This window comes from Furipterus horrens, unplaced genomic scaffold, assembly GCF_987537825.1.
Source record: "Furipterus horrens unplaced genomic scaffold, mFurHor1.1.pri manual_scaffold_11, whole genome shotgun sequence".
Lineage (NCBI taxonomy): Eukaryota > Metazoa > Chordata > Mammalia > Chiroptera > Furipteridae > Furipterus > Furipterus horrens.
Window position 1 is genome coordinate 95,677,836 of NW_028327181.1, and position 17,777 is coordinate 95,695,612.

The 17,777-nt window shown below is 52.4% G+C and overlaps 1 protein-coding gene across 1 annotated transcript; it reads left to right on the top strand.

Moving 5' to 3' along the window:
* The first annotated feature begins 10,336 nt into the window (after positions 1 to 10,336).
* Positions 10,337 to 16,138, top strand: SSTR2 (somatostatin receptor 2). The gene is made up of 2 exons (XM_090290945.1): positions 10,337 to 10,579; positions 14,425 to 16,138. Exon 2 carries the CDS (start codon positions 14,516 to 14,518, stop codon positions 15,623 to 15,625), a length of 1,110 nt encoding a protein of 369 aa, XP_090147071.1. The 5' UTR covers positions 10,337 to 10,579; positions 14,425 to 14,515; the 3' UTR covers positions 15,626 to 16,138.
* The last annotated feature ends 1,639 nt before the right edge of the window (positions 16,139 to 17,777 follow it).

Here is a 17,777-nt window from a genome sequence, read left to right on the forward strand (position 1 = left end):
GTATAAAAATAGCACTCTGACCCATAATCTGCAGGCAGTCCAGGAAGCCAAGCCATTAAACACAGGACCAAAGTCCCCTTAAACCCTGACCTTGACCTGCCTGCCTTTCATGCCCCCATACTCTATTTTCCTTCCACACCAAACTACATTTGATGCCCGGCAAAGGACATTTAGCATATTCCACTGAAACCATCTGCATGTCTCTGCCAGATGCTGCATACCACCCAGCGGGCATGACTTCTCTCTTGTCTTCATATCCAAGGTGCTAGCATGGTGCCTAGCATGTACAGGTGCTTCATAAATATTTGTCATTAAACCACATGGCCCAGCGTGTGCTTCCCCCCATCTTGTCCACCTGGAAATTCTTTCTCATCCTTTCAGACCGCACTCCAGGGTGGGCACCAGTAAAGGCACCTAGTAAAGGCTTCCAGACCCCACCCCACTCCAGGCAAAGGCATTTCACACACTTGTCTATCAATGTCTGTCTGACCCACAAGTTGGGGTTTGTTTTTCATCTCCTTATCCCCAGCAAGAAAGGACAGTGTCCAGAATTGAATAAATATTCAAAAAGAATTGGTTATATGGATGACGGGGCAAAAAAATTTCTCAAATTCCTCCTGCTTCTTCCACATGCACCCACACCCGCACCCACACACCCGCTAACAACTGCAGCCACTTCCCATATGGAAGAGATTCTCCAAACGCAATGCAAGAGCGGCCCCATCGCTGCCCCAGTCTGCCTTCCTCCCCATCTCCGCAAGCCCTCGCTCTTAGTTCTCTTTCCTGCTGTATACATTTAACACTTACCACCTTCAAAAAAAACTCCTCCCAGCCACATGCTTTCCACTAACCTGGCTTCTTTCCCGTCTCCTCACGCAGCTGCTGAAAGAACTGACTCCACCTGCCGCTTCTCCGTCCTCGCCTTCTCCCTCCTGAGCAACCTGCCATCTGCCTTCTGCCCACACCGCCTCGCAAGGCACCGGCGACTTCCTCTTCCATCCCCCTACTTCCCGACCCTCCCGCCCTGTGAGTCTCCTCTAGCCACCCAAGACAACAGTCAGACTGCCCTCCTGCCTCTCCCTCCCTCTCTCTCTCGTAGGACCCATCTCTTAAATGGTGACATTCCCCATTCTTGTCTCTCTGGGCAACCCCACTTACTCCCTCACTTCCCACTGTTACCTGTAGACAGTAACTCCCAAATATAAACATCTAGCTCCATTTTCCTCCCAAAGGATCTAGACTCTTAGACCAAACCACCTGCTAGGCGCTTGCGTTAGCTGGCCCGTAGGCATCTCAAACGCAGCACGCCGAGACGGAACTCTCCCTTCTGCCCATGATGCGCTCTTCTCCCCTAGTCCTCTTATGGTAAACGGCCCCGCCATCCATCCAGGTTCCTGAAGCCAGAAATCGGGGGATCCTCATCTCCCCACTGCACCCCTACCCCCTCACCCCTAAATCCAATGAGCAACTAGGTGTCCAAACTCTTCCCTCTTGGAGCTCCCAATCTGTGGTCCTTGTTTCACGTCCTTTGTGACAGTCCAAGCCTTCAACAGCTCTCCCCTGAGTCACCCCGGCAGGCTTTAACTGGTCCCCTCCCGTCCCCAATCATTGCCATGCACCTTTGAGCCACACTTCCCCACTCAGGCCTGTGGCCTCCATGAAAGGAGACATGCACTGCATCACACTCCTGATAAAATCCTCAAACCCCCCCCTACGGCCTTCAGCATAAAGTTCTAACTCTTCGGCACAACACACAGAGCGTGGGCCCCAGGGCCGCTCCTATCTCAGCTCCTGTCATTGGTCCTCCTTCCCCCTGGGGCCCAGCCATCATGACTTTCAACTCTGTCAGAACTTGGGGATGAATTACTGATAGTTACATAGAAAAGTAAGCAAGTTTTTTTTTTAAAGAGGTAATCATTAACACCAGGGAAAATAAAAGGCTCTACAACAAAGAGGAGGCCAGCAGAGAATAGTGCTTGGCTCAGCTTTTAGCAATATTTACATAGTTATAATAATCCAAACACTGCCACTGATTTGACAAAAAAAGGATGTTAACTATACTGAGAGGCAGGGGGAAGGGAAATTCGTGTGCGAATGGTGAGCTGGGGATGTTTTAGAGCGGGAAGTCGAAAGACGCCAAAACAGGAAAATCAAGAAATAGAAGTATAAGGGCGTCATATAAACAGGGGAGGTTAAATTAAGTAGAAAAAAAACAGCAAAAGGAATTGTGTTTGCCCTCAGCGAATGTTTCAGAAACAGAGATGGGTATAGTCTGCTATTTTTCATTAGAAGCTTAGTTACTATTTGACTTTTTGAACACACACACACACACACACATATATATATCTTGATAAAAATTAAATTAAAAGTAAAAAGATTTCACTAGCCAAACAAAACCCTCCACTAGCTTGTACCTAGAGATCAGCGTGCATGATCCACAAATAGTCTACTTACTATCAGGGCTTCAGCTGATAGAGGATGGCACCCTGTTAAAGGAAATTACCCAGGATGAGTAACTTGAGCCCCCCCGGCCCCCCCAGGCAGCCTGTGTACTCAGGGCTCCAGTACTGGCCCCTATCCCTCCAAGGAAATGCATCAGATTCTTGGAAAGTTACACCCCACTAATTGCTTTTGGATGGAGTGTGGGCTTTGTGGCAAGACACCAAAAGCAGGGACAAGGACAGTTTTAGAGATGACAACACTTTATAGCCTTTTTCCTGTGTGGGATAAAAGAATCTATGAAAAAAAGAAAGCATCTAATTCCTGAAAGGTTCACAGAGGCCCATCGGATGCTTTTTGAGCACTTGCTAAGGATTTAGGACCTGAGGTGGGGAATTTGAGGTCCCTCCCCCTGAGAGGACATGGTCAAAAGTTTGATGGCAGAGCTCAGGAAATCAGTTTTCTCCCCTTTTTCTCTGATACGCTCCTGTAGTTTATCACATGGGTGGATGGGCGGATGGACAGGCGTATGTCCACAGGAGAATCACGTACAGACGTGATATTCAGTAGCACTAGCCCGTTGCCCAACACATGTGCTACATTTTTGGTTTGTTCCTCTGTGCCAATAACATCAGGACTTTACATCAAAGTGAGTTAGGGCTATTTCTAAACAGTCTAACATATTCCGAGCAGCGCCAAAAAGCACTCATCTTGGCACGCCAAGCACGCATGCCACAGCGCTGTTGCCAGCTCATTTTTAGAACTCCTCTTTGAAAATTTCACTTTAGAATCCAAAGTAGAATGTTTAGAATAGACTTGTTGGTGGCAAATCATCATTTTTTTTTTTTAAAGGATGAGTCTAGTTTTTAAAACCAGCCATCTTCTAGAAAGCAGTTTGAAATTTGTATATGCCATGGACAGGTAAAAATGCTGCATGAACAGAATTAAGTTCTGCTTAAATGAGTTTATTATCAAAAGAACCCTAAAGTGAGTCATTCTGGAATGTCCCTCAGAGATTCCCAGACCCCCCTCCCCGGTCCCCTGCTCTGTCTGGTCAGGTTAGGGCCCCACAATGAGCTCATTGGCCTCTGCTAGGAGCAAAAATACCTCCTGAGCCCCAGATCCCAATTGCTCAAAAGAGTTCCATGTTCCCACAGGCCAGAAACAGCACCCAGGCACTGGAATGCTTCACAGCCCCAAATAAAAGGGTCTGTCCGGGGACAGCGAGTGGGTGGTCTGAAGTGGCACGGAGACGTTAGTTTGTGCCAGCAGCCACCGGCCAGCGTGTCAGAGAAGAGATCAGGCTGCAGGAGCGTGGGGTGGGAGAGAGGGTAGCGGAGGAGGGGCAGCGTTGGGGGCTGTGAGGGTTAAGGGGGACACACCACGACTTGTGGGGCCTGGAAGCCTTGGATCCCCCTCCCCCGTCCAGCCATCTGCTGGGAGGTGCGGTGCGGGGGCCCGGGGAGGGGGGCGGACAGGCACTGCGAAGCCATGGGGCTGGCGGCAGCACCAGCGATCAGAGCCCACAGGCTGGCTCCCCCGGGAGGGAGACGTCCCTGCTGTTACTCTCACGGCTGGGAAGTGGCCACATCTCATCACTGGGGCCTCCCCTGGCTCAGCGAAGCCCCTCCTGTTGCCGCAGCTGAAACCCACGTCAATGCCCGTGGGTCTCCTCTTACGGAAAGGAGGGAAACTGTCCTCTTAACTTCCAGACACTTCCGCCCCGCTCAGTGACGCCTCACTGGCAGGACTTGGGCACACTGCCCCAAAGCAGGCACCAAGCTCCCTGAGGCAGGCCGTCCAGGCCATTTTCCCACGCCACGTGGCTGTAAAAACCCCCTTTGCAGACCCTGCACCTGCCGCCAGCACCTCCTCATCTCAGCCCAGGCAAGGTTGCAGGGCGCTGCGGCTGCCTCATTCCCAGCAAGGCCACCCTGATGTCCTACAGGGGCTCAGGACCAAGGACATTGTCCTTGTCGCTGATGCCAGAGGGGACACACCTACTACGTAGGGAAAGGGAGACCAGCAGAGTCTGCTGCAAGTGGCTGGGCCCTGTGATCGATTTCATTCCATCACGGCTGCATCCTGCCCCCCGGACTGGCGGGAGGATGGGGAGGGAAGAGAGAGGAGAAAAGAAAGTCCGGGGGTGGGCCGTCTGGCCCCATCTCGCAAGGCCTGGCGCCCCGCGGGTGGCGAGTTCTGTGCGCTCACCCCACCTTGGGGCCAGCCAGGGAACTGCAGCCTCTGTGGAACTGGTTTAAATCAACTGCGGTTACTGGATCAACTCTGGCTTTGGGTTCCTGGGGGACGGACGTCCTTCGCCGCAGGAATTCTTGACTCCAGGTGAAAGAACTACACCCTCTGCCGTCAGACAGCCACCTCCCGGAGGACAGACCCCTGTGCCAAGGTCCGGCCAGCACCGCCACCGGAGATCCTCTGCTACGGTCTTGTGCCTCCCGGAACCCTTGTAAAATGTAACGATTCTGTCTCATTAAGGATGAACTATCATTTTGGCCACTAGGAAGGAAAGAACAAGGAGGCTGTCCACAGCCACAAAGAATTAGCAGTAGAGAAAGGATGTGGTGGGACTGCTCACCAAGGTCCGGGGCTGCTGGTGACACCCGAACGCCCAGAAACGGGAGGGCAGCCCAGCGCAGGGATACCTGGCTCTGCTCCTCCCTGCTCTCAATACAAACGAAACCGCTAACCCGTCTTCTGGTTCCGGCCCACCTGTGCCATCAACTGCCCACCTCTCACAGGCTGTCACATACCGGGTCCTACCAGACCCAGTGGGCCCCTGCCAACGTCCTGCCCCTGTCTCACCCGACGTCTCCCTAGGAGACCAGGGTGTTCGCTATTCAACAGACCTCGTCTGGGGCTCCCTCTACCTGAGGGCAGGATTCCTGGCATGAGGGGGTGCACTGTGAGTCCGTGTGGACCTGGAGTAAACAGACCGAGGTCCTTGTTGTCTGACCCAGCACACACTTCTCACCTCCCTGATCCGAGGTTCCTGCGCCTCTGAAATGCACGTGTTTAACCATCGAGAAAGATTTTATTTTTAGAGAGAGAAGGGAAAGAGAAACGGAGGGATAGAAACATCGATGCACCTCCTGTACGTGCCCCAATCGGGGACCGAACCCGCCACCCAGGCATGTGCCCTTACCAGGAATCGAACCGGCGACCTTTTGCTTTTTGGGATGATGCCCAGCCAACTGACTGAGCCACACCAGTTGGGTCATCATCTTTCATTTTTAAAACTGCCCCGTGATTCTGGTGTGCAGCCTGGTTTGCGAACCCTGAGCCAGGGGCTCTCTGAGGCCCACTGGGCTTCTGTGCATCTATAAACCCAATGCTTAAAGGCAGGCCCTCCTTCGTAACTAGAGGCCTACACAGGAGCAGGCTAATAGAGAGCTTCAGCACTGGTGGAGCAGGGAAGGGGGAGCAGGTGACACAGCAGGGGACCACCAGGCACTTGTAACCTGGCTCAGCCTGAATTAATCAGCAGACACCCTGAGGGATAAACTGAAGAGAAAAGAGCAAGTGAAAAGAGCTTTAACACGATTAGGCTTTTCATTGGGAAGAGTTTCAGATAAATACGTTTCTTCACGGCAAGAGTTCTCAAAATAACAATATTAGTAATAATAACGGCATGTATCACAAAGGTTGAGAGGATTCGATGAGACCTTAAAAGGGATGCGTGCAACCATCAGCTCCCCCACGCACATAACGGATACCTAATAAATGCTACCTGCGGGTGTTATTAACAAGGCTGGGGTTCCCTAGTGGGGGGAGAGGGCATGCAGCATCTCCCAGCCTTTTTGCACCCTTTTCCCACCGAGCCTCTAGCAGAATCGGTGCCCCAGGAAGCACAGTCTGAAAAAGATTGCAGAGGGGGTGGCCCCATGTTTTCCAACTCCCTTGTCGAGGGACTGAAAAGGGACTTAGGCCCGGATGAAAGCCACAGCAATTGGTCGCCATGGGGGCGGGGGTCCCTGCGGAAGGGGCCTGTGTCTGCAATCCAGGAGAGCTGATTCAGCTCCTTGACTTTCCTTCTCTTTAGCTGGGTGACCTTGGGGAAGTGACCAGGCCTCTCTGAGTCTGGCATTTCGTTTGTAGAAGGATGAGACGTGGGCCATAAACGGGAGAATTCCTAAGGTCCCTTCTGACTCCTGGATTCTATGTTTTTGTGCATTTCTGCTCAAATGGGGAAGGAAAGGAAAAAAAGTAATAATACCTAAGCTATGGTGCCTTCTAACCATGGTCCCCAATTCTAGACTTGTTTGGGGTGGTTCCCAGAGAGATGTCAACCCCTGCTCACTCTCTCAGCCAATGTATTCCCTGTGGACGCTAACCGACATAAAAATGGGGACGTGTCAAGCCAGGCTCCTAACTGTCAAGGGGTGGGGGAGAGAGAAGCAAAGAAAGGTCCTCACATTAACCCCTCTGCATCTGAAGAGACCATCAAATCCATGGTGCCTAATGGGCAAAAAAAAATATTTTTAATGTCTAATGACCATATTCCATGTTCTCCAAACGAAACATCAGGGCCCATGACATCAGAAAGGAATTTTCAGGCCACTGAGATGCAGTCTTAGAGATAGGATGTGGAAGCTGACATCCCAATTTTTGGTAAAATGCAGATGGTTTGCAGGTGACAAGGGACAGAAGAGCTGAAAACAGGAGTGACCCAGGAAGTCCAGGGAATGTGACCGCGATGCTGGGGACCCTCTCTCCCTATGCACACCAGTGTGCTCCCCCGGACAGGAGCGCCGCTCTCGTCACAGCTACAGAAATGGAAAAGCTCATCCTAGGTATTCCTGCGGGGACAACAGAAGCCACGCTGGCCGCTCGCTTTGGCATTCACCGTTCCCAGCCAGGTCCAACCCTCCTGCCCGGCTCTCCTGCTTTCCTCTAGGCCGCACAGCAAGCCTTCCTTCCACAGAACCGATGGCAGGGTCAGAATTTTGCACATCTCACCGATGAAGCCACTAAGAGACACACTGACCTACTTGGGACTGTGCACGCACCTCAGTGCTCCCAGGCTGTGAACGTCTCACCGAGCAGGTGACCTGGGAGCAGCATCTCCCCGTGTCCCAGGCTGAGCACCAGCCTGGCGCTTTGTCCTGCTCCTGTTCTTAATTTCCTGCTGGCTATTGTCTCTCTGAGAGCTGCGGGAAGACGGAAGGGTATTGTTTAATTGCTTTAAAGATGTCAAACAAGCCGGTGCGGAGGTTATCTGCTCCCCAACCCCTCTATTTCTCAGGCTCAAGGTTTGGTTACTTAGTTACTGAACGAGCCAAAGGGAAGGAGAGGCAGTGGCAGGGCGACAGCACAGACTTCATTCAGCAGGTGGAAGGGACAGTCAAAAGGAGAGTCATTAGGAGTCAGGAAGGAACTGGAACCTGAGGGTGGACGCTGCGTGCAGGTGGCACCCAATTAACGCTTCTGCGGCATTTGGGGAGGTGTGTGGCGGGGGGAGGAGGCCTACATTATCTAGAAATAATCATCAGTTGTAATTACATATTTTCTGCTGTCAGGATCAACGTTGCTCAGAACCCATTCCTTCAACCATGCAGTAGAGACAGGTGTAGGGGGCGGGGGGGGGGGCGGACTTTTTCTAGGTTGGGCCCACCCACCCTGACAGATGGGGGGAGGGAAAAGGAAGACAGCACAAGGAATGGGCTTCGAAGCGGATTTCACTGTATCAGATAATCCGAGATAAAGAGCACTATGGGAGGAGGTCATTGAGAAGGCCTGACCACCAGATGACCCGAGAGCTGGACGCCAGCAGTCAGAGGCTCCTACCCACCCTCGTCCTTAGAATGTCTGTTCCACCCACTGTTCCCACACTAGGAGCCACTTCAAGGACTCAGCCTTGAGAGAGCAGTGCATTCTGAGACCATCTGGATGGCACGCAACTGAAGCCCCTTCAGGTTCCATATAAACTTCTAAGAGGCTGGCCGGCGGGTATGGAGATCTACTCGGATTACGGCCACCCAAGACCTGCCTCATATGTAGATTCCCTTGCTTATTAGAACTGCCACCTACCAATCTGGAGTGGTCTGCTCTTTCTTTGGCCTCTCCCTGCCCTTCAAGCATGGTGGGCAGGGGGCAGGGGGTTCAAATTTCACCTGGGGGAACTCCTGAGGTCAAAAACCAACAAGCATACAGAGGTGCCAACTAATTACCCAGGCTGCCTTGACAGGAGACAGTTTAGTCAGCTGCTCCTCCGAGAACACACTGTTTTTACTGGTGGGACTCATACTAACCTTAAAATTAAAAAGAAAAAGCATGTACTGTCACATCAGAGTCACCACAGAGGGGAGGGGGCCATGGAGAGCCAGTAGTTTATTTCTTACGTAGATAAGAAAACCATGGTTGTTTTTGCAAAAGGACACGAGTTCGTCATCAACAGTGCAAGGCCTTTGAAAAAATAACATGGTCCCCGGAAAAGGAATTTGACGGTGAAGTGTGCACTTTCTGGATCTTCCTTTTCCTCCTACTTTCCTGAAAACCAGTTGCGTCATTGGTTTTAAACAAGAGGTGGCAACAGGTGATGTGGTCGCAGCTGTGTCCCCTGGCGAGCGGAGTTCTCCCGATCTCCGTTCCACGCTGTCCTCCCACTTCCAGCCAATGGTGAGCAGCGCGCCCTCTTCTGGCGAGCTGCGCGCCCCAGCCCCTGCGCCCAGCGGCGCCTAAAGAGATGCGGCTCCCAGACCGGCTGGGACAGCTCCCCTTCCGTCTAGCCCGGAGATCCAGGGTGACAGGTCCAAGCCCCATCACGACCAACACCTCGGAGACGGAGCCAATGGAAACCCGACTTCCACCCTCACAGTGGGGACCCCAGGACGCAGTCAGGCCCTGCTGACTGCTCCCTTATCTGGTGGTTCCCTCCCCCAGCCACTCACCCATCTCTTCGGCCCGCCCTACCTGCTAAACAGCCCGGGACTTGAACTTTTCACCGGCGAATTGGAAATCAGCTAACAGGATGGGCAAAGGCAGCTCAGCCTACAGAGATAACCAGAGCTGGCATTTGCTTTCTGTTTCCCATCCTCTGAGTGTACTCAGGGTGGTGTGTGTGTGTGCGCGCGCGTGTCCTTGGAGGAGGGTAAGAAAGGAGAGGCTGTGGGATTGATTATGACTTATTACAGTATTGGAACAGAGGCTGAATCATCACAGTCAAAAAATAAACAGCTGCAACTTGATTCGACATAACTCCCACCTCTCGCTTGTCTCCCTTTGCTCCCTCGCAGCAGGAAGGAGGAGGCGCTGTGCGGGCTGGGACCGGCAGGTGCCCACTGACTGGTGAAGGAAGGGAACTGGCTGGCTGTGTGGGCATTGCGCCTCCATGCCTGGAAACTGGGTCAGTCGGGATGAGTCTGAGCCTCTGCCTGCTCCTTGAACTGAACGCTGGGACCCAAGTACGGGCTCACATGCCGCGGAGGCGCGTTGGTCACTGAGCTTTTCCCTCTGGACCCATTTTCTCCCCGGCTTTGTGCCCCATGCCCAGGGATGAACCACAGTAGACGCAGCTCTGCAAACTTGTCAGACTGATATAGCAGGGGTTCCCCAGTGACTCTGGGTTACTGGGGCCGCCATGCCAGCTGCCTGGAACATGCTTGGTGAAACAGAACGAATTCTGTGAAATCTCAGGGTAAGCAGCGCGTGTCCCTGCCGCAAGCCTTGGAGAGACAGACCAAAGTTGCTTGACCCTGCACAGCCCTGCACACAGGTCCCCCTGCCCCATCCCTATGAGCTGGGCCAGCGGTCACAGCAGGATCCTCCAGTCGGCTCACTCCTGTCCTCCCACAGGACGGGGCGGGGGGGGGGGGGGGCGGAGCGAAGCTGCAGTGACGTAACGTGGGGGGCGTGGGGAAATGTGCTGAGGAGCCCCGGCTCCACAGGGTCAGTCCCGGCGACACAGCCACCTGCGCCCAGAGCCTCCGTCGGCAGATCGGCGCTCAGGGTGTGTGGGTACCGCGAGTCCTCCGAGGCACGAGGAGGGAACCGGAGCCCGTAGGTCGGGACGCGCAGCGCAGGGTGCCTGCAAAGCTGCTGCGCGCTCGGGCTCCCGGCTGGGCTGTGGACAGCCACTGGGTGCCAGCGAGCTAAGCTAGCGGATTGCAGCAGAAAAGCCAAGGTGAGGTGTGTTAGCGAGCACGCGCGCGTGTCTGTCTGTGTGTGTGTGTGTGTGTAAGAGAGGGAGGGAGCGAGGGAGAGAGGCGCCCCTCGGCGCGCGAGTGCACTGCACTAGCACGGTGGTGCGCGCCTCGGTGGGCCAGTGTAGGTCCCTATGTGTGGTTCCCCTCCCTTGCGCCATTTAGGGGTGATTTGGGTGGAAATGAACGGCTGCGAGCGTCCGGGCTGTGGATAGTGAGTGCAGAACACGACGTGTCCCTACAGCCGCATGCCAGTGGCTGTGGCGTGCGCCCGTGTCCGGTCCCCGTCCCCCAGCTGAGTTCAGGTGGTAGCTGCGAAGGGGACAACTTCTCTCCCAGCAGCCTCTGAACGGGTCCGACGGGAAGAGAGCAAGGCCGGCGAGGTTGATGGGGGACACTGCTGGAGCTCCTGCGGCGCGCAACCCAAAATCCTAGCCTGTGAGGGGCAGGGGGCGGAACAAAGAGGGGCTTCTCTCTGTTCCTCCTCGCCGGGCCTGGCAGACGCATCCCTAATGAACTACGGTCCGTTTCTCTGGCGCGCGGGGGCGGAGAGGACAGTTTGCCTGTCAGGTCCCCAGGCTGCTGTCGCCAGCTCTCAGCCATCCCTAACGCCTCGACCCCCCTTTGCAGATAAGAAACTGGGAGTGCTGACATGACAAGCTCCAATCTCCCCCTTGTCCTCCTGGAAATAAATGGCAGGGACTCCTTTAGGAAACCCTTGTCTCGGAGGGTCAGCGGGTGGGATGACCAGGCGGATGATTTTCTGTGCCAGAGCAGGGAACCAGCTGGGCGGTCGGGAGACTCACCCCGCACCCCCCCCCGCCCTCCCCCACCCTCCCCCACCACCACCACACACAGCCTTCGGGCCAGCGAGCACCGCCTGGGCTTTTCCCAGGCACTCAATCGCAGCAGCACACGCACTTGGCTGTAGTGTCTCCCCACCAACGGGGCCAGGTTCCGGCTGGCCAACCGGAGACCCCAAGGGAAGTGGGGTGGGGGCTGAATGAAGAAAAGATATTGGGAAGAAGAGAAAAACTGAAGCACAGGAGAATTTAGGATCACCCTCCTCCACCCCACGCCTAGTCTCCATCCCAATGGTCAGTTCTTGGGCTGGTAACCACAGCCTCTCTCGCGAAAGGGAGTTACCTGAGACCATTCAAATCGTCCTCTCCAGCAGAGCCAGGACTCAGGGTCTGAGGACACCAACAACCAGCCATGGCCAGTGTCTCACAATCCTGAGGCTGGAAAAACGCAGAAGCACAAAAATCAAATTTCCTGTGCATTCAACTTAACCACAATTCAACAAGTTGACTGCCCGGCTTTGGACTCCACTTTCAATGAAGCAGAAGGTCTCACTCAGAGACCTCAGGCAGCAGCAGCCTTATTGTTGATGGACTGAAACTCACTGTGACTTAAACTCATTTCTTCCTTGAAGGAGCCCGACCACTCGGGACTGGCTCCCCGCTTCCTCTCTCTGCCGCCTTCACCAAGCTCTGCACCCTGTCCATGGCTCCTCTCTCAGAAGTAGAGAAATACTACCTCTCCGCCTATTTCAGGAAAAAATTTACTCCACACTGAATGAGACCCCAGCCGCAGAGGCAGAGTTAGGGCTGGAGATTAGCACTCAACAGCCGCTCGCGTGTCCACACCGTCAGCATCCCTATCCCAAAAGCCCTAGACAGAGCGTCTGCACCCCAGAACTCTCGGTCTCACCCAGACCTTGGAGTGTGTCCCTGCACATTACACCGATGGGATCCTGGAAATGCTAGTAATTAATGACACTCCAAGGCAGGCAGCTTAAATAGAATTCTGGGTCTGTAGAATTAGAGTAACTGACAAGACGTTTGGAAGTGACAGTGGAAAAAACCCACATTAATCTAGGGATATAAAAAAATGGTGTCTTTATAGCTTCTGTTTTTAACAGCTGCCGATTTATGCTTTTTACCAAACGCAGACATTAAATCCCAGGTCCCCCAAAGTGCTTTGCGGGAAGGTCAGCCACAAAGCCCAGACGGCACTTTACAGACACTTGCGTGGTGGGGAAGTGAGCACAGGACAGAGAGGCCATGAGCCTGGAGTGCAACCCGAATCACAGGCAAAGGTGGGCACGATGCCTTCAGCACTGGTTGCTGGCTAAGTCCCCTTTCACTCACCAGCAGCCTCTCCAAGCGGAAAGGAGCAGTCTGCAGTCTTCACTCAGGCACCAAAGCGCCCCGCTCAGGGGAAATGTGTCCACCGAATGAATTATTCCCCCTTTTTGCTAAACAGAACCATCCCTTCGCCACCTTCCATTTTCCTGGAATGACCACCTTCCCTGCCTTCCTCGCTTCACTCTTCCTATGTCCGAGGCCCAGCCCGAGCAGTCGTCTGGCGAAGCCTCCTGGAATCCCCCAGGATTCTTCACTGCTTTCTTCATATCTCAATGCAAGCCATACTCTGGCTTCCTTGCCTGTCTCCCCTCCTAAATTATCCCCTCTTGGAGGGCATCAGCCCTGTCTTGTCCGTCGCTGGTGTCCAGAATAAGGAAGCCCCCAGTGATGGTTTTTGAATGACTACAGAGAACCCATTTAATTATGTGATGAGCTATTGTTTTATACCTTAGGCTAAGCCAATAATTGCAATTATTTTCTCAGCTTGGAGGTAAGACAGGAGTGGGCTGCTTCAAATCAAAGCCCCATGGTCAGCTGCTCGCTTTCCAGTTCACTGAGCAGCAGATGTGGGTGTCCTGTGCCCAAATCCCAGCTCCACCGACTATGGGTGCAAAGTACCTAAATGCTTGAAGCCTTGGTGTCTGGTCTGTAAAATGGAGACAATATCCCCACCCCCTGGGGTGGTTGGGAAGATCCAGGCGGTGTGAATGAGGCTACATCCGTGTTTGGAACCTCCTGTTCAGGACTGAATGAACCTGGCTCCTGCTTTTGTCCTTATCAGGGGATCCCAGACACATTCTCGGGGGCGTCAGAAGACGAGCATTCTGGAGTGTCCCACTGAGGAACTTTAGGAAGGAGCTCTCTCAGGCACAGAAACAAAAATAAACTACAACATTTTAAAAAACATAAGCAAGCCCGATTTTTATTTTTTTAATACTTAAGGCTGTACATTGGTGGATTGTGTAGGCAGAGTTCAGTAAATTACGAGATAAGTGAGATGGTGGAGGAAAAATGGGGGCAAGACAACATTTATAGAGCTCTGGTTATGAGCCCAGCACAATGCTAGGCGTTTTCACATACATTTCATCATTAAACCTTCATGACGCCCCCGGTTTAACAAACGCGAGTCAGAGAAGTTGAGTGCAGGGCACAGGGTCACCAGGGCTCCGCAGTGGCACCCTGGGTTGTTTTTTTTTTAACTTCTAAAGTTTGGGATTTTTCCACTGCTGAGTTTTCAGAATGGAAAACCTCCAAAGAAGTCGGCAGGTCAGCGCAGATTTCCTCGCGGAGAAAGGCAGAGAAGGCTGGTGCTGTGGGGAAGTCAGAGACCGGGCTTCCCCAACCTCTGTCTCTTCACAATTTGGACCCGTCAACTTCTTAGGGATCAAAGTTTTGGGTTTTTTTTTTTTTTTTTTTTTTTTTGCAGCCACAGTCATGTCCCACATGTGCGTCACCAAAGATAGCAAGATAAGCTGTGATGGTTTACCCCAAACTCTTCCCCACTATGGAAAAACGCACTGGTGAGAAGGGGCTGGTAGCCCCACGTGGATATGGAAGGATAACACATGTCTTTCTAGGTGAAGAGTGTGTCTGAGAGGATAAACCGGAAACGTGCCAAGCTGGTGACAGCGTAAGTAGCTTCTGACTCATGGGCCCGTCTTCCTTTTCCCCTGCAGATGTCACATTGGAGCCTCTGTCCCCAGGACCCACTGAGGTGAGATTGAGATCTTTGTCTGGTTGGAACTGGCCTAAGACTGTAAGGCAGCCATGGATGTGGCGTATGACCTCCTCAATCACACCCAGCCGCTGCTGTCCTCTCCGGCCGACCTCAATGGCTCCGTGGCGGCAGCCAACAGCTCCAACCAGACGGAGCCGTACTATGATCTGACCAGCAACGCAGTCCTCACGTTCATATATTTTGTGGTCTGCATCATTGGGTTGTGTGGCAACACGCTTGTCATTTATGTCATCCTCCGCTATGCCAAGATGAAGACCATCACCAACATTTACATCCTCAACCTGGCCATCGCGGATGAGCTCTTCATGCTGGGCCTGCCCTTCTTGGCCATGCAGGTGGCTCTGGTCCACTGGCCCTTTGGCAAGGCCATCTGCCGCGTGGTCATGACTGTGGATGGCATCAATCAGTTCACGAGCATTTTCTGCTTGACTGTCATGAGCGTTGACCGATACCTGGCTGTGGTCCACCCCATCAAGTCGGCCAAGTGGAGGAGGCCCCGGACAGCCAAGCTGATCAACGTGGCTGTGTGGGGGGTCTCTCTGCTGGTCATCTTGCCTATCATGATATATGCGGGGCTTCGGAGCAACCAGTGGGGCAGAAGCAGCTGTACCATTAACTGGCCAGGTGAATCCGGGGCATGGTATACAGGGTTCATTATCTACGCCTTCATCTTGGGGTTCCTGGTGCCCCTCACCATCATTTGTCTTTGCTACCTGTTCATTATCATCAAGGTGAAGTCCTCCGGAATCCGAGTGGGTTCCTCCAAGAGGAAAAAGTCTGAGAAGAAGGTCACCCGGATGGTGTCCATCGTGGTGGCCGTCTTCATTTCCTGCTGGCTCCCTTTCTACATATTCAATGTCTCCTCAGTCTCTGTGGCCATCAGCCCCACTCCAGCCCTGAAAGGCATGTTTGACTTTGTTGTGGTCCTCACCTATGCTAACAGTTGTGCCAACCCCATCCTGTATGCCTTCCTGTCTGACAACTTCAAGAAAAGCTTCCAGAATGTCCTCTGCTTGGTCAAGGTGAGCGGCACAGATGATGGGGAGCGGAGTGACAGCAAGCAGGACAAATCCCGACTGAATGAGACCACCGAGACCCAGAGAACCCTCCTTAATGGAGACCTCCAGACCAGTATCTGAACTGCCTGGAAAATAAACATCACGCCAAGCGCTGCCAGCTGGCCATGTGCTCCCCACCCCCGCCTACCCCCTTCCGCCCACGCATCACACCTGACTTCTAGAATAGGGAATTGTGCAGCATGAGTCCAATTCAGGGAAGAGTGTTTGAGTCGGCCTGTCTGAGTGAATGATTTGTATTAAATTGGTTAACTCCCCCTTAAAGTGAACCTTTAAATGCAGGCAGACAATTCGAAGTCTGGAAAAGAGGCAATCATGGCCTTTGAAATGTTGAAACTCAACAAAGATAGAAAACTGTAACTGAGTTTGTGTTTAAAACCAATATGTAATCTTGTGTTCTGACATTTATACTTGTATATTCCTATCTAGTCCCTGTACAGTCATGATCTACATTTCCTGTGTTCAAATACACAAGCAGCAAATGCACGTGTGTGCTGTGCAGGTGGACATTTGTTACAATGTGGTACCCGCAGAAGTGGACTATCCATGAAGCCAATAAAGTTTAAGCTTCAGGGATCTCGCTTGCTTGGGCGGTATGTTCACGTGGCCATATGTTTTTATAAGAAATTATAAAAGGAAGATATTTCGGTATTCCTTTTCTTAAAGAGGGCTTCATGAATTGTATAAGCCTCCAGTGCCACCAACCCTGCCTCTGCCCCTGGGCATTTGCTTCTTCATTTCAGACAAGTTAGATCCAGGTAAGAAGGGGAAGAGAGAAGGTATTTGAGGACCCAGAACATTGTCAAATCGCTTTAATTTTTCATAGGGCACCAAGGAAAAGAGGGGTGGGGTGGGGCTCACTCACATGAAAGGCAAGAAACAAACTATAATTCTTATGGGGAAACAATTTTCTCTACCATGAAAATGAATTAGTAAGAATGAAGCAAAATTACATCTTTATGAGAAGCCATGAAATTGTAGGGTTTTTTTTTAAAATGCCAGATGTGGCTTCCTAATAAAACAAAATGGAAATACAACTCAACAACTCCTCATGGGAGTTCGTTTTAAGGACTGCATACAAAGCTGGGCACTAAGAGAACCCCAGTGCATACTAAGGACCCAAGGACATTGTGTCCTGCCCGTCACCGTGCAGCCCTGCAGGGTAAGCAGGTGTGAGGGCTGCAGGCAGTCCCAGCCCCACAGGGATGGCCACATCACCTTCCTCACCCACCGCGCAACCATGGAGTGTCTGACGGTCAATGTCACGGACAGGCGCACTGCACTATCAGTGGCTTCTTTTTATTTGTCCCTGAAACTGTAGATGGGCTCGTGGACGAGTGATGAGAAATGAAGGACTGATCACAATTTCCAGGCCACGAAGAAACAGACCCTAGGGTGTTGGTCAGGATGTCGCCGACTCTGGGTTTATATGAAAACCTGCCCCTTAGTGTCTCACATGCAGACTGTATCCTATTTAAAGATTTTATTTATTTACTTTTAGAGAGAAGGGAAGGGAGGGAGAAAAGCATCAATCGGTTGCCTCTCATACACACCCCAACCAGGGGCCAAACCCATAACCCTGTTGTGCCCCGACTGGGAATTGAAGCGGTGACCTTTCACTTTGGGGGATGACACGTGAACAGCTGAGCCACACAGGTCAGGGTGATTGTACCCTATTTAAAAATGAGCTTCCCTCTTCTGGATGGCGAGGATGACGAAGAACTCCCCCTGTGGCCCTCACTGTTAATGCGCTGCCTTTCTTCCAGCTGTCTGCGTTACTCATGCCACCACATTCCCAAAAGTACTGGCTGCAGCCTAGGAAAATATGCTCAGTAAGATTCATGACAGAGCCACTCATGTCGAAAATAAAAAGAGGTACAATTATAAGATGAGACTACAGGGAAAGTTGTTACACAAAAATCCATGCAGTAAAATCCCACACCGTTACTGAAGGGGAAAGGTCAGCTTCGAGTTCAGTTCAGGCTTTCCTGGATGGACGGTGACTCCTCCTCCTCCTCCTTTTCCTTCTTCTTTATAAAAACAAGCAACAAAAGGAAGTAGTGTCCTTTCGTCATCCCGCGTCCTCTTCCTTGTATCTTCTTAGATTGTCTCAAGCTACAGCACGAGCCCCACCCAAGTTGCAACTCCGTGTGCAGTATTACTGAACTCCCTGTGTTACAGAAACAAGCTCACATCATTCAACACAGGCCACGGG

Bases quoted from the DNA above. Each gene is read 5' to 3' on its own strand.
- SSTR2 (XM_090290945.1), top strand. From the start codon at position 14,516: ATGGATGTGGCGTATGACCTCCTCAATCACACCCAGCCGCTGCTGTCC.